A 20153-nucleotide genomic window follows, 5' to 3' on the forward strand; every position below is an offset into this window, starting at 1 on the left:
AACACGCGTGAAAAATCATCCAACTTCCAACGAACTCATTCAACTCATTGAACCCTACATTATCAACCAATACAAACACCTGCACAACCCAATACATACGCCTAAACACAACAAAATGGAGAAAAACAGAAATCCAAACACACAAATTGGTGGAAAATAGTCTAAAGAAAAGCTGAGAAGTATCTTTGCAAGGTTAGAGTGCCCCCAAAATGCAAACGAAACTAGATTTTGGACATTTCGACTGAAAATGCTTATTCCATACTTCTACTTAACACAAAGTGATTTTCATATTCTCCGAACTACAACATCACAACCTTCAAACCTTCAAAATTAATAAAATTCCTAACTTACAACTTACAAACACATAATCAAATAAAATTCACGCCAATCAAAAATTTGCCCAAAACTCACTAACTGCAGTCTATCTAACAAATCAACTTCGTCCGGCCTCTCCCCCCACCCAACCTTCACGCCAAATCTGCCAAACCAAATTAAAATCTACACAATTCGGATAACACCACCAAAATTAATCATTTGCCATTGTTCTCGCAAAAATCCATTTCAGACAAGATGTTGCGTCGACTTTTGCAGAATAAGAGAGACGAGATGAGATGAGATGAGATGGAGGAGAGAAGGTCAGAGAGATATGGAGGAGATACTTCAGAATCAACTTCCTCTTCACTCCCGCCATGCTCAACCAAGTAATTGCAGCCTTCAAAATCCACACAGTTGGGGTGGATGACACCAGCGAAAATACTTGCAGCCTCCAACCAGCCTTACCCTTTTGCTCGCAAAAGGGATACAACATTCCATTTTGATTTCTTTCTTGAGTCGAGATGTTTTCTCGACTGTTGCAGAAGAAAGGAAGGGGAGGAAGAAGAAGGGAGGAGAAGAGAGAGATGGAGGAGAGAAGGTGAGAGAAAGAATGAGAGAGAGAGAGAGAGAAAGACATCTGCATTAATATAATGAGACAACCTGCAACATCTCATTAAATGTGCTGACATCTGAAAAAGTGATTTTTTTTTAACTTCCGAAAATGCCCAAAGCCCTAAAAGGGTAGTTTCGGTACGAAACAGTGAAAAAGGACCAATTTTGAGATAAAGGCTTAGTCCAGGGTTGTCTGGGGATATTTTTAAAGTCCAGGGTTGTCTGGCGAGATAAATGCATAGTCCAGGGACTATTTTTGTAGTTCACTCTTTCTAAAATGCAGAACAGAAAAATATATCAGTTGCAAATACATTCATATCAGTTGGCATCACAGAACATATCAGTTTCAGGAATTTATATATTTTGATATGTATTTTATGATATCAGCTGATATCACTGTATCAGAGTACTTATATAATTTTCACTTCTCATTTTAAAAAGTTCACACTAGCTATATTATATTTTTGTGTAAATTAAAAAAAAATTATAAATAAGTACATGCAAAATTTAGAAAATACTAATTTAAGCTAATTAATTTTTCAAGGGGTGTTCGGTTTGTAAGATTGTTACCCGAAATTAAATATGTAGTGAGTTCATGAGATTTCCCACAACTCAATCCTAGATGGATAATCATGCGACAATTAGTCATAAACTAACTCTTATGGCTTAAATAATTTCACAACTCAATTCTAGACTAATCTTGGTATTATTTTATCTTAGAAACCGAACATCATCCAAGGGGTTCACAGGAGTGGGAAAGAAAAAAGTTAAAAATGACCTGAAGATTAATAATTTTTCAGATACATATGGCGATATTCTTTAAATTCAAGGATCTAATAGATCCAAACTCTATTTTTTAGGGGACCTAATTTGAAGTGCCTATAATTTAAATATGTTTGTTACTTTACGCGTCCAGATTTAAGATTTCACAGTATTAAATCTGGTCTTTTCATTATTTCGATTTGCTCATATGTCTTATGTCACCTCTTTTGTGAATTTTCTTTAAATCTTATTCATGTCTTCTGAGTGAAGAAATACATACAGTAAAACTAAAAAACTGCATTAGTTACACAGCAAAGGTTCTCATTCATATACATGAAAAAGGATCACAACATTTGGTTAAAGATACAAATTGTGGTATCAGCAATGTCTGTACTTTAAAACTTGGTCCCCTCTCCGAATGATCATCTCCGTCGAACCCCTTTTACCACGTCGAGCCAGCGTCGTTGCCCAACAGAAATCATCGAAGATGCATTCTGAACGAGCAGGCTCAACGCGCGTGAATCCCCTGCAGTTCCCCTGCAACTGCATTACATAGTTCACTCTGCTCTCTTCTCCTTGACAATTCTTTGTATTATATTGCTATATATTTTTTAAAATGAAAACATTTACTTTCTGTACTTTACTCGACGCACTAAACAACACTGCATGAAATCTAGTGTAGAAAAAGAAATGATTTGCTTTTGAATGGGACAAAAAAAGTACTTCATGATCTCAAGATGGACTGGGGCTCCTCTAGCCTCTTCACATCGGCTCCCAGTGATCTAAGCTTCGTCTCCAAACTCTCGTAACCTCGGTCTATGTTAGACATTCTGCTGACCTGAGTTACTCCTTCTGCAGCTAAGCCGGCTAATACTAACGACATCCCGCCTCTTAGGTCAGCTGCATCAACTCGTGCACCACGTAGTTTCCTGCCAAAAGGTTCAAATCAAGCGTGGAGCTTTAACGAGACGTAAATCCTGATGAACAATAAGGCGTATCTGTAGAGTATAAACTGTAGAACTTACTCTCCTCTCCCTTTCCCGTGTATAAATGCAGTACTTCCCTCGGTGTAAATCTTAGCTCCGAACTTTTGCAGTTCTTTCACTGCAAAGGAGCTAGACAGTTACAGACAGACCAAACAGGAGAATTCATCCTAAAAGAATGCGTTTAGGTGTAACGAACATAACATAATACCATGAGTCAAGCGGTTCTCAAACACGGATTCCTCTACAATGCTCAAACCATCACACGTTGACAGCATCGCCATTGTCTGAGGCTGGAGATCCGTCGGGAATCCGGGATATGGGAGCGTTCTAACATCAAAACCGCGTAAGCCCTCTCCACTTCTTCGAGGAATGGCGGAAAGCTGATGTGAACAGCACACAATCGATCAAGATCAAGATTCAAGACTTACGTTAAAGGACGAAGAAACGATACCTCCAGCTCATCACGCATGTGTGAGATCGTGCAACCAGCGCCCGAGAGCTTGTCAATCAAGACAGACAAGAGCTCGGGCCAGACAGGGGAGAGGGAAATGCGCGAGCGAGTGATGGCAGCAGCGAGCATGAACGTGCCTGCCTCAATCCGATCAGGCATGATCGCGTGTTCAGCGCCATAGAGCTGCCTCGTCCCGTGAATGCGTATCTTGTCCGTCCCCACGCCTTCCACACGAGCCCCCGCGCTTGTGAGGAAGGAAGCAAGATCGGCTATCTCTGGCTCCTGCAGAGTAATTAACAGATTAGTACTTGAGTTAAGTTAATCCGTATTGTTCGGATGGGGAGAGTCCTACTCGGGCAACGTTGGAGAGGAGCGTCGTGCCTTCGGCCAAGCAAGCCGCCATCATCAGAGTTTGAGTTGCTCCGACGCTGGGGTAGTCAAGGCGGAACCTCCCGCCAACGAGACCTCGTCCGTTCGCTGCACGTGCTACGAGCTTGTTGTCCCTGAAGATGCTGCTAAATCAATCTCTCTACTACAAGAAGAAGTCTTGATGTGGAAGATGTTTTGATGCAATGTCTTTATGTTCTGTTTTCACATTTTCTATTAGCTATAAATTCATGTAAAAAAGGCTACATTATAGTCAGAATTCTATAGCGTAACGCAGCCAAAGTATTGGTATTTCCATTTTAAGAAAAACTTAGAACTTTGAATGGGGAGGAAATACAATTATGTCTCATTCTTTTCAATTTATTTATTATATTCTATCTTTTGTATTTATATGAAATTTACCAATCGTTTTTCAAATAATGTTTACTAAAACATAAAATTTAAAATAAAATTTTGAAAACTGTCCTATACAATTTATTTTCGAAAATGAAATAATAGGTCATCTTATAGTACATACAATTTATTTTCAAAAATAAAATAATAGATCATCTTCTAGAACAAAAAATCAGAGCTCAAGTGAATGACTCAACTGTTACAATGGAATTTAATTATAATATCAATTCAATAAATCAATACAATCAAGAAAAATTAAATGATAAAGTGAGAAAATAAAAAAATTTCCGTGGTTGGGAAGAATCGAAGAGTTAGCAACTCATAAATTCACAATATCCACATAAATTGATAGATTTGATTTGATCACTTCAAATCTCCAATCCAAAAATATATAGACGCAAAATACAATAAAAAAAACAGCAATAAAATACAAAAAAAAACAAAAATAGAAATAAACCCAACCTCAATTCCACAACGGCGCCAAGCTCCCTAAGCCCACGAACATAAATATCAACGGGCCGGGCCCCAATATCGCACCCGCCGGGAAGCCCAACAGCCGCCTCGCCGAACCGGGCCAGCAGCGGCCCGACTACAAAGAACCCGCCTCGGATCCTCCCAACCAGACCCGCGTCGGGCTCCACCGACCCGACCCGCTCCGTCCTCACCACCAAGTTGTTACCGGAGAATTCAATCTCAGCTCCCAAAGAGCTCAAAACGGCGGCCATTGTCGTCGTATCGATCAATTGGGGCACATTGCTGAGCCTCGAATCGCCGCGGCAGCAGAGCGTCGCCGCAAGAATCGCCAGAGCTGAGTTCTTGGAGCCGCTGATGGGCGCGTGGCCGGAGAGGCTGTTGCCGCCGGTGATTACGAGTTTAGCGGCGGCGGGAGGGGCGGCGGGGAGGTGAGGGGAGTTGGGGGGAGGGTTTGGGTGGGGAAGGATGAGATTGGGATTGAGTGGGAGAAATGGATCGAATTTGGAAGACATTTTTTTGGGGGGGAAGGTTGTTGATTCATCAATTAATTTGGCTAAATAAGGTAATGTAGATATATGATTACAAATTTATTGAAGAGTGGGAATTCAATCGGTGGACAGGCAATGAGTGAACCGTTTCCCACAAATAGTTCAGACACACCACATGACACTTTGATTAGTTCTTACTCCTCCCACACCACAAATAGTAAAGCAGAAAGAAATAAAATAATTGAATATTTTAAAAAGGAAAGAAAACGTTTGTTTAACATGGTCTAAATGTCTTTCTTACGTGGTTAGGAGACGGATAGACCTTATAAAGCCGAATCCCTTCACCGCCCTCACAACTTGCTACTCTCTCTTTTTATCTGAATTCACACTGTTTATTCTATCTTGCTTAAGTTCTCTCTATGAGTGTTCTCTCGTGTCATCTTTGGTTGGATTCTTCATCGTATTTCACTGCCTTTGTGAGTAGTGTGAGTGACTAGTGGTACCCTCTGATTCTCTTTTTCCATGCAAATTTATTGTGGTCTAAATTCATTATTAGAATTTGGCCTGGATAAGTTATGTACTTTGAGAGATCCAAGAGTTTTCTTACTGGCTATTTGGTGATTTTTCGTGGTATTAGTGAGGTTGTTGTACGTGGATTCTGGTTTCTGGCCATATGTAGGGATTTTAGGGTCATGTCTTGTGGTCTTGGGTACTTTGTCACTAGTCTCCCCTTGAGATTTTTGTTAAAGTGTGCATCCAATAAGTTTGTGTGCTAGACTAAGTTTTTTTATCTTTGTCGTTTACTTGTAACTGTTCTTTATTTCTTGCATACCTCATGTAACGAGACTTAGATTTGTATGGATATGTTATAGATATCTTTTGTAGTATTTCTTATTTGTATATCGTTTTATGTTCCACGTAACCTATCTCAAATAAAACAAGTATAATTTCACGTTTAATATCTTCCCCAACTAATATGAGAACAAACTTTCCATTTTTGCCTATATAATTTAGTAACTCCGAATTATAAAAAGTTAGAAATAGATTAATCTCAATCTTTTACATCCAAAAAAATAAGAGGGTGAAAGAATCAAGCGCTCCACCACTAACTATTTTTTATATCTTTCTGCACCCCTATAAAAACTCATTTTACAAGCTTCAAATAAACATCTACACACACACCAAGAGAAGCCAATATCTATATTTAAACGAGAAGGAAAATATCTTTAAAAAAAAAAAAATGGCAAAGGCCGCATCTCTTGTCTCCATGATATGCATTGTGGCCTTTGTAACCGTCGGCCGTGCCTACGAGCTCTTTAGAGTCGAAGGCGATGTATATTGCGACCCTTGCCGCGTCCAGTTCCAGACCCCTCTCAGCACAAAGCTCTCAGGTAACGAGCATAAATCAGTTTGCATGCTATTGCATAAAAGTCAGGTTTATCATAAAAAAAATATAAATTACTATTCAAGATAATGCATATAATTGTGGCATTAAAAATTATCTCGAAAAATATACTTCATCAATCTCAACTAGTTTTCATGATAGCATAAGTTTGAAAACAAAATATGTGTATGTATTGCAGGAGCCGCGATTAGAGTGGAATGCAGGAACACTGAGACAAAGGCGTTGACTTTCTCAGTCAACGGCACGACCAACGAGCAAGGCCACTACGTGGTGGAGGTTGTGGGCGACCACGAAGACGACACGTGTGAGGTGATGGCCGTCAGCAGCCCAGATAGTGCATGCAACATGCCTATGGATGACGTGACCGTGTCGCGCATCGAGTGCACCACAAACAGTGGGATCCACACCGATGCCCGCTTCGCTAACCCGTTAGGGTTCATGACCTTGGATGCTGCCCCGCAGTGCTTATCGGTGTTGAAAGAGATTTTGGTCGACCAAATTGAGAATTAATTCGTTGGTTAAGAACACAAAAATTGAGCCTATGCCATTTTGAAGATATGATCTTCTCATCAATGTTGACTTTGGTCTTCTCTTGTCCATGTGTAATCAATAATAAAACTTGTGAAAGAATATGATAAATGAAATATATTGATTTCTTTCATTTATATATGTTTCGTGGAAATTTATTTATTAATTGTTTTTGTTTTGTGGTGGTATTCAACTATGAATAGTCGTCTATAATGGACTTTTCTCTCAAGAAGAAAACTTAATTTATAAAAATAACAAGTATAGAGGCAATACACAATTAACATTTTGGAGTTTGCCTTAAAACTAATCCCCTTTATTCGCGAAAAATAATATCATTTCTTTATTTTAATTTATTCAATAAAATTAGTATCATTTCTATTTATAAAATCCTTTGAATTAGTGTTTCGTTTTTATTACTTTATTCAATTTTTAATTTTCTTTCCTACTTTATCAATCAAACAATCAAACTCGCATTGTCAACAAATGAGACTATATTCCATAAATAAGGTATGTACAATAATATTTCCATTCACTTTGCAATGAGCTTACAAGTTATAATACCGATGAGGAACAATGCACACAGTAGTACAATTGTACTTACCGCGTCGACAAAACAACCATGCTCATGGTGCAACCAAGCTTACAACGTTGCAATGCCAAAATTGAATATGTGCCAACAAGTAATAAGTTAATCACTTCGACTATGCAATAACATTTTATTCTTAATATCGACAATGCATTCTGATTCGAAGAAAAATGAAACTATAACAAGCATGTCAAGTTAATATCCGTTTTTAACCGATAGTCAAAGTTCCGATCCCAGTTAAGAATTGGCGGGTTTTCACCTATCCCGATCCCGATCGCGATCCCGATCCCGATCCCGATCCCGATCCGAATCCAATTGACTATTTATTTTATTTTCTTTTCAATTCTTTATTCTATTTTTACCCTTTACCCATTCCTCTTTCCCTTTGTGAGAACACAAAGAAATCCCACTGTTGCGTAAACTCCCCGACTAGAGAGAGAGAGGAGAGCAGATCCAATCGCCATGGCGAATAGCAATCTACCGCGCAGAATCATCAAGGTATAGCCTCCGATTGTCGCCCTGAACCTCCGATCTGTCCTTTTCATTATCTGTAAATCGTGTATTTCGTTGCTATTTGGATTTATTTCATCCGATTCAGCGTGCTGCCAGTTTAATTGGTGTGATTATTGATGTTTTTTTCTTTTATCTATTTTTATGTTATAGGAAACCCAGCGTCTTCTAAGCGAACCAGGTAAAACACCTCAATTTCTACTTATACATGTGATTTGAAAATGAATTGAACTTAATGTTGAGGTCTATGCCTATTAATTGTATTGAGTTTTGTGGCTATTGGCTATCTTGATTTCTTGCTGAAGAAAACTTTAAACTGTGATTTTGGATTTATATGTTGAGGGTACTAGGTCGAATTGAAATTGGGGGAGAAAATTGCTCAGGGTTGGACAATAGTATGTTATAGGTAAATACGAAATCTTAGATTGGGTTAGTCATTTTCCCACCTATTGTAGAAAAATTAAATGAAATAAAAGCCCTTCTAGCACATTTCTTTAAGTTTTGTAGCCTTAGGTTTATAGGTTTTTGAGAAGAGAATAGTCCACAAGATGCTAAAGTAAGATAAGAAGGGACTGAGATATGAAGGTCAAGGACTCAAGGTATATATTCATATGTGTGATTGGTGTGAGTTATTGTAGAATTGGGAGAAGGATTTGATCACAGATGCAGGTGATGAGTTTGTTGATGTTACTTCTGTGGCCTTTTTTTTTATTTATACTTAAAAGGATAAAAACTGAAAAAAGCCATTATTCTCTTGACTAGTTAATAATGATCTGGGTTTATAGTTTAGGGAAGGAAAGGGAGGGAATGGCTTGTCATATGCAGTGTGATTGTGCAGTTGTCCTTGGGATAAAGATTTGATGCCATTCCTGTTCACCAACTGAGCAAGTAAAGCTTTTTTTGAGGTTCTTGAATATATTTTATGTATGAATGCAGCCCCAGGAATCAGTGCGTCGCCTTCAGAAGAAAATATGCGGTATTTCAATGTAATGATTCTTGGGCCAACACAGTCTCCTTATGAAGGTAACTAGAGCTGGACTTTCTGTTGACTGAATGAATGACTGATACTCTCTTGATAACATTTATTGTATTTTATACCTCTGTATTCTAATGTACACTATTCCCATGCAGTGATTATAATTTTCAGAAATAGGAGTAGTACTGCAGTATACAGGTTTAACCGGAAATTAGGATATGGTTTCTCTACTTATCAATACCCACTCCAGAGTGCAACAGAAATAATTACTTTCTTTGACAAAATGATTGATACCCCTGGATAAACTGGCATCTCTGAATGAATTTCATCTATTTGAATATGTTAGGCACATATTTTACATCTCTCTCTCTTGGAAATTAGCCATGCTTATTTACTAGCCGTGTTCCTCAATTTAGCACCTTTCTCGAAGGGATAGATTAAGTGAGTGGCGGAAAATCCTCTTACTCACTTGAGATGTTATATTGTAGCTGTAATGGTCCAATGTCTTGTATGTTTAGTTTAGCAGAAACTTGTTTTTTGCTTGGATTACTTCTTAATTAAATGGGAAAATATGATTTTCTCAAAATTGTTCTTGTTTGTTCTGTGCTATTTAGGAGGTGTTTTTAAGCTGGAGTTATTTTTACCAGAAGAATACCCAATGGCTGCCCCAAAGGTACTTTATGTTTTGTTTCTTTCTTACGATTGTTATTGGGTGGGGGGGGGGGGGGGGGGTGGGGGATCAATTTAAATTTAAAAGTTTTCTGTAATCTGTTTTTTGATCTGGGTTAGAACAATGCTAAATGTACTTTCTTTGCAACAGGTACGCTTCCTAACAAAAATTTACCACCCAAACATTGACAAGGTTTGTCTTGATTTTGGTTTTTCTTAGTATGGACTGGACTGATCTCGATGTAATATCTCATATTGGCTGATGAAATTTCAATGCAGCTTGGAAGAATATGCCTGGACATTCTTAAAGACAAATGGAGTCCTGCACTTCAGATAAGAACTGTACTTTTGAGGTATGACTCAGGTTACACTCTAGTATGTATTTTAGCCTTCAATTAATTTCAAAATGTTTAAAATTGGAGACAATTTCTGTAACACTCAACAACATTATTTTTCTGCTTCTAGCATTCAAGCACTTTTGAGTGCTCCAAATCCTGATGATCCGCTCTCGGAAAATATTGCAAAGCATTGGAAATCAAATGAGGCCGAAGCTGTTGAAACAGGTACGCTTTTATCCCCGTTTCTAATTTCAAATGGAAACATGTATTTGCTTTGGTGTCAAATACAACCACTAGACAATCAAGAGTGTTCTTTTGTTGGTGATGTTGCAGCTAAAGAATGGACGCGTTTATATGCAAGTGGTGCATGAAGTAGCCATGGAAAAACTCAGGACTCCCAAGAAATAACCTAATTGTATCCTATTGACCTCAATTGGAATGGAAAATTGGAAGAATGATCTTGCTCAAAACTCGAGAATATAGTACTCGTTTCCTGTTCTAAACTGCTGCTCAAAATGTATAATGAATTATAATATGCTTCTGTTACAACTTACAAGTGTGATCTGTGAGAGTTAAGAACACTCTATCTTGTGTCTAGAATTTGATGTTCGTCAACTAGTTTATCTTGGCCTAAGCAGAGTAGGAAACCATACCGATTTCATCACATGGATTGGTAATTTTGTTTTGAAGTTACGCCTTGTCTGTTAACATCCCAGAAATACTTAAGCCATTGTTAGGCAAGTTGAACCAGAAAAAATGTCGATCTAAGCTGCACGAAATGTAGTCCCTTATTGATACATCCTCTCTTTATCCTTCTCTTTCTTTTTAATGAGATTTTTTAATAGAACTGTGTTTGAATACCAAATACTCCAATTCTTTTTTGTTGCTTTGTATGTGCTGCGTACAGACCTATCGCAATTTCTCTCGAAAAAACTTACCGATGTCGAAGCTCAGGGTAAAAATGAAACTTTGGGGAGAACACATGCCGGGACGACTCTTGGACCATAAATTTTGATAAATCTTCCAGCTTCGCGTGAAATTAAAGAAGGGTTTACTATACAAATTCTCGAAAATTTGGGTGGGAAACTGCGGCCAATTTGTTTTATTTGCCGTGTTACAAAATGTGGAGGAGTCCACATTCCACTAATTCATTTTCTATTTAAGTTAACTAATTTTTAAAATTTATAAATGACGGTATTCTTTAAAATTAAAAGAAAAAGAATACTCCACTAAAAATGAACATAACCGACAAAAAATGTGAATGCAATACAAATAATGAAGAGGGTCTAAATAGTGAAAGTATGTACGATTTCATCACAAAAAATAGGGTGGCTGACAAGTAAAATCGATTACTGAAAAAGTGTTGGAATCTACAGATTTATAGGAGACGTATGCTGATGGGATTCATTTTGTGAAGTCTATATTTATTTCCCTTGCATATATGCTGCCATGAACTATATTTATTACTCCATTCGGCCTATAAAATTTGTCCAAGTTTGACCCAGGGTGAGTTTTAATAAATTGTTAACTTTGTACTATTAAATAAAGACGTGCATTGGAATAGTGGTCCCATTTTGAAGAGATTGAGTGGTGTATTTAATGTCTATTTTTGAAAAGATTCCAATTCGAACAAACTTTGTGGAACGGACGAAAATAGTAAACTGGAACTTTGTGGGATGGATAAAGTAATTATTATTGCTTCACCTCATCCTCAATTTTGTGGGGCTTCTACATCATACACCATGCAATTTAGAGATAGAATTTCGATTTAATGTGTGACGAATAATTATAGTGATTTGAACTGGATGTTAAAGCAGTCGTTTGCAATGAGTCTATGAGTTATTGGCTTTATAGTCTATTTATTTTGTTTTCCCAATTGATGTTTCTAGATTTTTTTCAGATTTTCAAATGAATAATACTCCCTCCGTCCCAAGATAAGTGAGCACAAACTTTTTGGCACGAGATTTAAGAAAATGAGGTTTTGTTAGTAAAGTGGAAAGTGAATAAAGTAATAGAATTAATAAAGTAGAGAGAAAAAGTAAAAAGGAGAATACATAAAAAAGAAATGACTCACTTATGTTGGGACGTCCCAAAAAGGAATGTGAGTCGCTTATCTTGTCACGTCGGCTTTAAATTGACACACTAATTTCAATCTTGGGGATCGTTAGAAATTGACGACAACAATAAAAAAGTTCGTGACATTTATGACAAAGTTTTAAGTTTGTGAAAAAAATTGAAATTCGATCAGAGTTCATATTATTGGGACCAGTTGCCCTAATAGTAATAGTAGGAGTAATAAATACTACTAATAATAATCCAAAATATAGTGATAAACTGATAATCACATGCATGCGTTGGCGTAACTGAATCAAATTTAGGGCTAAAATAAATTAGGCAGCACAACACAAAGTTGGGTGGCGATACCTATCATGGGAAATTTTAGTATTTTTCTTCTTTTATGTGCAGTCAATTATTCTATAAATATGAAAAAGGCTATCTATCTCATAGAAACTACTATCATTACATATCATTTTCACATTTCTTCTCTTCGTCATTGATGTCTATGCTTTTTTTGGGAGTTTGATCATCTTATTTCATTTTAGCAACTAGTAATAGACTAGGATTGGCTGTCGACATTTTACATTTGGCTAGAGTTGCAAAATTATTACTCTTCCTAAAGTGAGAAATCCACTAAATCACTATATTCACAATCCATTAAGAAATCAATACATAAAAGTGAAAGTTATAGTAGTATTTCATTAAAAAATTTCACTCACTTTCATTTACAAAAGTCATTTTTTTTTTAAAACTTGAGTTCAATACTGCTCCTTCTGTTCCATGTTAATAGAGTCATTTTTCTATTTTGAGAAGTTCCAAGTTAATTGAGTTGTTTTTATTCTTGGCAAAAAGTAATTTTCTCATTTACTTTTTTATCTCGCCATTACTCTTACTTTTTTCACTATCAATTTAACACACTATTCTTAAACTCTATGCCGAAAAGAAATGTCTCTATTAACAAGGAATGGAATAGAGAAGTTGGGTTCAGATAATATCCCAATTTTGGTGCATTAATTTCTTTATTACAAAGAGTGGTCCTTCAAAAATTTAACACCATGTTCATTATTACCTTTTCTCCCATTTTGCAAATTACTTTTCATTTGGACTTCATTTCCATAACAAAGAAAATTATATATACATGCCACATTTTCCCCTATCTCTACAAGTATATTTGTAGAACCACGTGTTCTCAAATGAATTTGAGCCCTATGTTATCCACGCCATCTTTTCACCCAACACTATGTCCACTCCTATTTCTTAGATGATGATTTATATCTTGATACAAAAAATAAAGGGTAACTTTTCTTGAAAGGTGGTTAAAAATTCTAGTTCGTCCTACATTTAACAAAATTTGAAAAAAAGGTAATGTGACGGTTGATCTTGCATATGAATACTGAGATATTGCAATTACACATGATTGTACACTATTTCAGACGGGATCGACTTATCGTTTTTAAATTATTGTTTTGTCCATGCATTTTAGACTGACTACTAGATCATCTTATTTCACCAGAAAATAGATGGGTGGGACAATTACAAAATTTTCATCTTTCGTGATTTTTTTTTTTAATTTTAAAAAATGAGTCATACCAAAATTTGACCAATTGTCTTAATTTATTTAGCAATTTACCCAAAAAAAACACTTGAAATAATTATTTCTAATACTAAAAGATAGTTGAAGAGGGGAAGTCTCTAATATAGGGCAATTTCCCATTCAAAATAAATGTTAGCAGTAGCATTTGTCAGTCAAGAAAATGCAGCAAGTATTCAATGCATTACACATTACTACCAAAAAAATCGAATAGAAAGTCAAGAACCCTAATTTCTTTTACTCTACTTTCCACCGACTTCTCACTGCTTTTCCGCTTTACAATTCCCTTCAATGATGGGATTTATTATTATACTTATTATATCATTTGTGGGGATTGTTTGGAAGTTAGCAAATATTTATTGCTCACATGTGATTTTGGGCAAAACCCTTTTGTCAAGGGATTATGGCTTTGACTCACCATCCCAATCTATAATAAATTATTTCAAATCATCAACTATAATTAGTAGTTCCTGGCTGTAACCAAGATGTCTCACTTTATTTTTTTGGTATGTTGCAATAAAGACATCACACTTTTATTTTTGAAGGAGTAAATAAAAACAATTATACTCAGTATATTTTTTCTATATTCAGTATAACTTCAATTCAGTATGGCACAATAAAGACATCACACTTCTATTTAAAAAAATATACTCCGTAAATAATCAGTTGTAATCCAACTACATTTTTTTCATCTTCAGCATTACTCAATTTCTTTTTAATCTTTGAAAAATTAAATCATCAAAGAAGTCTTTGTTTGGACAAAGAGTGTATCTTGCAACACTAATATTAATCTTTACTTTAGAAAAAATAATAAAAATAATGTGACGGGTTAGTGTCTTATTGATAAACCCTCTCGAGTCTTGATACTAAGTGATATCTTGGTATACGAAACATATGATACGATCGACATGATCAATCGGAACGAAGTTGTTGATTACACAAATATAACAGCACCCGGACGAAAATAGATAACAATAGTCGATGATCAATTTGAAAGTAAAACAGCGATGGATTTGCATAACGGAAGATAACAACTCGATAGGCAAAAGAAAGGACGAATCCCTATTTATACAACTCGATAAAAGACTCCAACTTGAATTAAACTCAAACCAGATCGATTCGAGCAAAAAGAGTGAGCAATAGAATACAACATGGAACAAAAAGATAAAGTCTTGTTTGTACAGTGTGTAAGAGTGAGATAATGAATGATTAAAGAAGCAATAAAATAAAAAAGATCTGTATAAATATGAAGGTGTTTACATGGTCTACAATGATAATACATGGAAGAAACATCCAAATGAAAAAAAAAATGTAGAATTTTTTGTTTATTATTGATTAAATGATTGAACAAAGAAACATGAATATCAATGACCTCATCCTTCTTTCACCAACCCAATACATAAGTACCCACCACACAATTTCATTTCCTCCAAAGGGGCCCTTCCAGTCTTGTGTATATTTCATCATCACATTATGTACATACACACATCCTCTCTCTCTCTTCCTCTAAACTTTCAACTAAAGATCCAAAGGCAAATAATTGTACACATCCCTCACTACTACTCCTTTCTCCAGTGAACATTTACTAGGAACAGGCTCTGGTCTAACTAGAAATGGTAAAGATAAAAAGATATAAATGGGAAGAGAAGAAGGGCCGAAGACGAAGACGGGATCGGACGAAAGAATGAATTTTTAAGGGCAAAGGCTACTACTCTATGTTGATTGATTCCACAGATCCTATTGAGGTTATTAGGCAAGAGATGGAACTAATGTCAAGGTGTGATTTTTCCGACTAACCCGGACTTTTTTCTTAGACAGGAATGCATATATCAAACAAGAATCATCATCTTTCTTATATGCTGTAATGCCTCACCGATGACTCCAAGACCTCGGGGCTCGGGCAGATCATTTCCTTCACTCGCGTGCCCCTTTTGTATATCTTGAACGTTGGCACTATTCGGACGTTCTCAGCATGAGCTATTGAAGCACTGTCTTCGATATCCACCTTCAGTTGGACGAGAAATGGACAATGTCAGGGATGAGAACGTCGGAACAAGCACAATCGTAAGGAGAAATGCAACTGACCTTGAGAAAATTGATAGACGGGTATCTGGTGCATAATGTGTCAAGAAACGGAGATATCTGTTTGCATTCTGCACTGGAGCTCGTCTTGAAATGGACCACAGATGCACCTGCATTTCGTAGCTTTGATGATTCACTGGTATGACAACGAAAAACATACTAGTTCAGGGCACACACTTACCAGGTGATGAGACAGCAGCTCGGAACTGCTCAAGACCCGAAACAGACTCCACTTCCCCGCCAAATTTCATGTTATGTACCTCTTCTCCTCGAGATTTCTTCAAAGCAACTTGGGCATGGAACAGAGATTCAGCGACTTCTTTGTCATCCGGGAGTTCCCGTCTCAACACCTCATAATCTCTCACAGCTTCACTCAACCGCTCGAGCTGTAAGTAGTAATGTTTATTTAAACCATGAAATGTAATAATATTGCTGCATTTTGGAACAGGCAAAGAGGTTTTACTATACCTTGCTATTTGAGGCAGCCCTCCGAAGCAGAGCTTTGATGTAATTGGGTTGGATACGGAGGGCTTGGTTACAATCATCAACTGAACGTTCCCACATGCCAAGCTTAAACCAGCAAGCCGCTCTGTTGCAGTAGAGAACAGAATTCGAAGGATCGTGTTTGAGGCCTTCCCCATAAGCTGAGCACGCCTCGGTGTACCTTTCTGATTTGAATAATTCGTTACCACGAGCACGAGCACGCCCAACCAGCCTCACATTGCCAAGTAGAACTGCTATTTCAACGTTGCGAGGGTCTATCTGTCCAGCCTTCTCAATGGCTGTCACAGCGCTATCAAACCTGCAGACATTTTACGATTAATCTCATACTTCAAAGTTTAAAGATTTAATCTTTCGTATCTGATGGAGTCGTGCAAACATTTCCAAACTCACCTTCCTTTCGCCAACTCAATTTGGGATTTCACGAAATACAGATATGCTTCGAAAAGCATCCCGAATATCTTCGACTGGGAATGGAGATGGGAAGACGGACCAGAATTATGGATACTTGGCAACGCCAAAAATGCATCTTCTAGTTGATGGAGGTTCAAAAGAGCTTCCGCCCTACACGAGCAAAACTGCAAATTCCAATTCAAACGGTTCAATCACAGCAATCGCGCTAAGCTCCATACAAACAGACAAAAAATCGAACTTTGTTGAACGCAATAAATGCTAACCTGAGGCGAAGCATCAGCTCCAGATGCAATGGCTGCTTCAACTTCCCTCAACATACTCCTCCAATCACCACCTCTTCGTGCAGCAGTACACTTGCTCATGTGCTTTTCTACAGACTGCAACTTTTGCAGCTCAACAGGATCCGGTTGGTGCCCGATAAAACAAATATGTTTCCTCGCATTCTCAATATGACCTAAGCTGTGATTCTTTCAAGGAATTAGCTAGCTGACGTGACAGTCTAATGCTCAATATACAACCAAGAATTCGAAGACAGTAGTCCGAAACTCATAACATGATACACATACGAAACTCAATTGACCAAGATAATTAACAACAAGAACAGCATGAAACCCGAGACGATAATTGGTCAATTCGCATTGAATGCAGCTCAAGAACAGACACCAACATCCATCGTGTATGAGTAATAACCATTGGAAACAAGAGAGGGAAAAGGTACACTCACACAAGTTAAAGATGGAGTGCAAAATAGGGTAACTAGTGACAGTGACTTTACCACAAGAAAACAAACAGTCAAACAATCTTGCCATTGAAGCTCAGCTCAGCTCAACTCAACCAGATCTAGAAGAAGCTAATGCATATCAATGCCAACACAGATTAAGATCACATAATCAATACATTCCAAAACAAACCCCAAAATACAACTAATGAAATCCAATGCAACCACAAAAACGATCAAGAACACAAAAAAGGAAATCAAGATCCAAACTTTATTAAATCAACTCACCTAAGAAGCAGAGATCCCAAGCGGTGGTGAGCCCTGACATAGCCCGGATCCAACCCAATCGCCTCCTCACACTCCCTCGCCGCCTCCACCAGCCGCCGCAGCCCCATCAGCGCCGCCGCCCGGTTAAAATGGTAGGCCGCATTCCCCGGCGACAAAGCGATCGCTTTATCATAAAGGCTCAAAGCCTCCGCAAAATTCCCCTTTCTGTAGCTCTCATTCCCCATTCTCTTCACCTCCTCCGGATCGGCGGCGCCGATGGCAGGCGGCGGCGCCGCCCTCTTTACCGGCTCGCCCCCCACCATCAGCCCTCTCGAGAAAGCCGGAGGGGAGGCGTCTAAACCCGGTTTTGAAGCAAGACCGCCCCGCATTATGCTGCCGTGGCCGTAATTAACCGAACCGGAACCCAACACATCGGTTTTCGCGGACCGGCTCGCCATCCCGGTTTTCAAAATCCGGCCGGAGGGGCAAATGTTGCCGGTGGGAAGCACGTTTAGAGGCGGAGAGGACACTGAACCGGGGTGGGAACCGGTCGAATCGGACCGGGTGTGGCCCGGTTTGAAGCTCCGGGTTGCGGAGGGAGAGGGAGAGCTCTCGGCGGAGAGCTCTCCCGAATTGGAATCGGATTTCCGCGGCGGAATCGGGTTAGGGTTCCGACCCGAAACGGATCCGGAGGAGCTGGAGCTGCTGCTCGTGGTGGTGGTGGTGGTGGTGGTTGTGGCGGCGGCGGTTCGGGTTCGGAGAGGGGAGACCGGCGAGCCGAGATCGAGCTCGCGGAAATCCGGCTTGTTGGCGGCGCAATCGGCCTCGGCGTAGGGGAGGGTGGTCCGGAGGCGATCGGAGAGCGAATCGAGGCCTAATTCGGGTTTGATTTTGGCCGACATTTGTTCAATTAGGTTTGGGAGTCGTGGTTTTGGGGGAAAGGAGCAGTCTTTGGGATTATCGCCGGCAATGCGGAGGCGGCAATGGCGAGAGAGGGAGAGATGATTATGAAGAAGGGGAGAGAGAGGGGAAAGGGAGAAATGGTGGGGATCTCGTGATTTTAAAAGGGTTGAAGCAAAGAATGAATGTGAATGGGAGAGAGAGAAACGAAACCAGAGTGGGTTTTACAGAGGAAGGAATTGAAGTATTGATGAGAGAGAGAGGAGGGGGAAAAGAAGAGTTTTTTTTTTATAATTTTATATATATAAATAATTTGCCTTCTTTCTTATTCACGAGACAGGTTTCTCTACTATCTTTCCCTCTACATAAATTCGATAACTCTTCTACTCTCTCTTTATTTAATTACTTTCTCTCTCTAGAAAAAACTATTTCTGTTATTTGGCATATTCCAACTCTTTATACAACCCACTCTCATTGATTGAGAAGAGTCTGTGGGCGTCGATTTGGATTTAATTACTTGCATACTAGTCTCATTTTTCTTGGATGTTGGAGTAGTAGTATTTCTTCATTCGAAAATACTAGTCTCATTTTTCTATTTTAGATTTATGGATAAGAAGCTCATTTCACTTAAGTACTTATGATTTTCATTAATATAATCTACTAAAATTCACTCAAATTTTTATGGTACAGTAGAGTGTACGTTCAATCAAAAAAAATAGTTTTAGACAATATGAATTTTAATATAAAAATAATAATAAATTTTAGTTGAACGTGTCGTTAAGTAGTTATGACTCATTATCATATAATTTATTATCTATGGTTAAGTTAGTGGATTATTTCGTTGGTAGGGATGACTATGATTCATTATCATCTAATTTTTCATCTATGATTTAAGACGAGTTCATCTATGGTTAAGTTAGTGGATTATTTCGTTGGTAGGGATGACTATGATTCATTATCATCTAATTTTTCATCTATGATTTAAGACGAGAGATCCAATCTTACAAACCAAACATAGAGTTACTCATAAGATATACTCCCTCCGTCCGCCATTAGGAGTCTTATTTATGGGCGGCACGAGTTTTAATAAATGTTAAAAAAATGAGTGGTTAAAAGTTAGTGGAATATGAGTCTCACTTTTATATATTAGTTTTAAATGAAATGTGAGTAGAATGAGTTAGTGGAAGATGAGACTCTATTACCATTTATGGTAAAAGTAAACCGGGCCTCTTATTCACGAACGGACTAAAATGGGAAAATGAGACTCCTATTCGCGGATGGAGGGAATAATATTTTAAACTAGACAGGTTCAATTTGTTGATAGTTTTGATAATAGATAATATTATGAATTTTAATACAACATTGATGAAAAAATGAATATAAATAAAGTTGATTAGAGTGTTACTAGTGGAACATGAAATTAAAAAATATATATATTATTAGAGTGAGAAAGTGATTATTTTTTATGAACTTATGGATGGAAGAGTATTATTTTTATATGCTCCACCGGGGGTAGTTTTCATAATAATTAATAAAGCCTAAATTTAACAAAATTGACTTCATAATAGTGTTATTATTAATGATATTCATATAATAGAAAATAAATACTATAGTATACAATGGGTAGAGTGGGTTTGAAGGTCATTTTTCTTTGTTTCTTTTCAAAAGGCATCTTGATAATCCTTCATTTCAAAGGAAGAGTTGTTAGAAATATAATGCTACTACTTTATTTCTATGGTAGT

The 20153-nt window shown here is 37.7% G+C and overlaps 4 protein-coding genes across 7 annotated transcripts; 2 read left to right on the forward strand and 2 right to left on the reverse strand.

Moving 5' to 3' along the window:
- Positions 1–1966: 1966 nt before the first annotated feature.
- On the reverse strand, positions 1967–5513 carry LOC125202076 (UDP-N-acetylglucosamine 1-carboxyvinyltransferase 2-like). 3 transcript variants are annotated; one of them, XM_048100399.1, is made up of 7 exons: positions 4369–5513; positions 3479–3629; positions 3127–3408; positions 2884–3055; positions 2715–2793; positions 2413–2618; positions 1967–2232 (listed from the first exon to the last, which is right to left on the reverse strand). In XM_048100399.1, exons 1-6 carry the CDS (start codon positions 4890–4892, stop codon positions 2414–2416), a joined length of 1413 nt encoding a protein of 470 aa, XP_047956356.1. In that variant the 5' UTR covers positions 4893–5513; the 3' UTR covers positions 1967–2232; position 2413. The 3 variants fall into 3 exon arrangements, with proteins under 3 accessions (XP_047956356.1, XP_047956355.1, XP_047956354.1); XM_048100398.1 differs by having other exon boundaries at positions 1967–2618; positions 4369–4933; positions 5170–5512; XM_048100397.1 differs by having other exon boundaries at positions 1967–2618; positions 4369–5512.
- Positions 5514–6042: 529 nt separating this feature from the next.
- LOC125200727 (anther-specific protein LAT52-like) lies at positions 6043–6942 on the forward strand. Its single transcript, XM_048098473.1, has 2 exons — positions 6043–6259; positions 6452–6942. Exons 1-2 carry the CDS (start codon positions 6109–6111, stop codon positions 6781–6783), a joined length of 483 nt encoding a protein of 160 aa, XP_047954430.1. The 5' UTR covers positions 6043–6108; the 3' UTR covers positions 6784–6942.
- Positions 6943–7734: 792 nt separating this feature from the next.
- Positions 7735–10477, forward strand: LOC125202501 (ubiquitin-conjugating enzyme E2 36). Of its 2 annotated transcripts, XM_048100905.1 has the most exons (8): positions 7736–7885; positions 8051–8078; positions 8834–8920; positions 9488–9546; positions 9694–9735; positions 9822–9895; positions 10008–10105; positions 10214–10477. In XM_048100905.1, exons 1-8 carry the CDS (start codon positions 7850–7852, stop codon positions 10249–10251), a joined length of 462 nt encoding a protein of 153 aa, XP_047956862.1. In that variant the 5' UTR covers positions 7736–7849; the 3' UTR covers positions 10252–10477. The 2 variants fall into 2 exon arrangements, with proteins under 2 accessions (XP_047956863.1, XP_047956862.1); XM_048100906.1 differs by lacking the exon at positions 9694–9735 and having other exon boundaries at positions 7735–7885.
- A 4273-nt stretch (positions 10478–14750) lies between these two features.
- LOC125201450 (TPR repeat-containing thioredoxin TTL1-like) lies at positions 14751–18695 on the reverse strand. The gene is made up of 7 exons (XM_048099564.1): positions 17533–18695; positions 16790–16985; positions 16506–16690; positions 16080–16413; positions 15793–15997; positions 15615–15721; positions 14751–15534 (listed from the first exon to the last, which is right to left on the reverse strand). The coding sequence occupies exons 1-7, from the start codon at positions 18411–18413 to the stop codon at positions 15382–15384; spliced, it is 2061 nt and encodes a 686-aa protein (XP_047955521.1). The 5' UTR covers positions 18414–18695; the 3' UTR covers positions 14751–15381.
- Between the last annotated feature and the right edge of the window lie 1458 nt (positions 18696–20153).

Source organism: Salvia hispanica, chromosome 1, assembly GCF_023119035.1.
Source record: "Salvia hispanica cultivar TCC Black 2014 chromosome 1, UniMelb_Shisp_WGS_1.0, whole genome shotgun sequence".
NCBI lineage: Eukaryota > Viridiplantae > Streptophyta > Magnoliopsida > Lamiales > Lamiaceae > Salvia > Salvia hispanica.

What these genes read in the sequence shown, in the direction of transcription:
- LOC125202501 (XM_048100905.1), top strand. Translation starts at nt 7,850, where the DNA reads ATGGCGAATAGCAATCTACCGCGCAGAATCATCAAG. An exon ending in GCGTCTTCTAAGCGAACCAG is followed by an intron (nt 8,079 to 8,833) that starts GTAAAACACCTC and finishes GTATGAATGCAG; the next exon opens with CCCCAGGAATCAGTGCGTCG. An exon ending in ACCACCCAAACATTGACAAG is followed by an intron (nt 9,736 to 9,821) that starts GTTTGTCTTGAT and finishes ATTTCAATGCAG; the next exon opens with CTTGGAAGAATATGCCTGGA.
- LOC125201450 (XM_048099564.1), bottom strand. Translation starts at nt 18,413, where the DNA reads ATGTCGGCCAAAATCAAACCCGAATTAGGCCTCGATTCGCTCTCCGAT. An exon ending in TTGGGATCTCTGCTTCTTAG is followed by an intron (nt 16,986 to 17,532) that starts GTGAGTTGATTT and finishes AAAGAATCACAG; the next exon opens with CTTAGGTCATATTGAGAATG. An exon ending in ATTGAGTTGGCGAAAGGAAG is followed by an intron (nt 16,414 to 16,505) that starts GTGAGTTTGGAA and finishes AAATGTCTGCAG; the next exon opens with GTTTGATAGCGCTGTGACAG.
- LOC125202076 (XM_048100399.1), bottom strand. Translation starts at nt 4,892, where the DNA reads ATGTCTTCCAAATTCGATCCATTTCTCCCACTCAATCCCAATCTCATC. An exon ending in ACATGCGTGATGAGCTGGAG is followed by an intron (nt 3,056 to 3,126) that starts GTATCGTTTCTT and finishes TGTTCACATCAG; the next exon opens with CTTTCCGCCATTCCTCGAAG. An exon ending in CACGGGAAAGGGAGAGGAGA is followed by an intron (nt 2,619 to 2,714) that starts GTAAGTTCTACA and finishes ACCTTTTGGCAG; the next exon opens with GAAACTACGTGGTGCACGAG.
- LOC125200727 (XM_048098473.1), top strand. Translation starts at nt 6,109, where the DNA reads ATGGCAAAGGCCGCATCTCTTGTCTCCATGATATGCATTGTGGCCTTT. An exon ending in TCTCAGCACAAAGCTCTCAG is followed by an intron (nt 6,260 to 6,451) that starts GTAACGAGCATA and finishes TATGTATTGCAG; the next exon opens with GAGCCGCGATTAGAGTGGAA.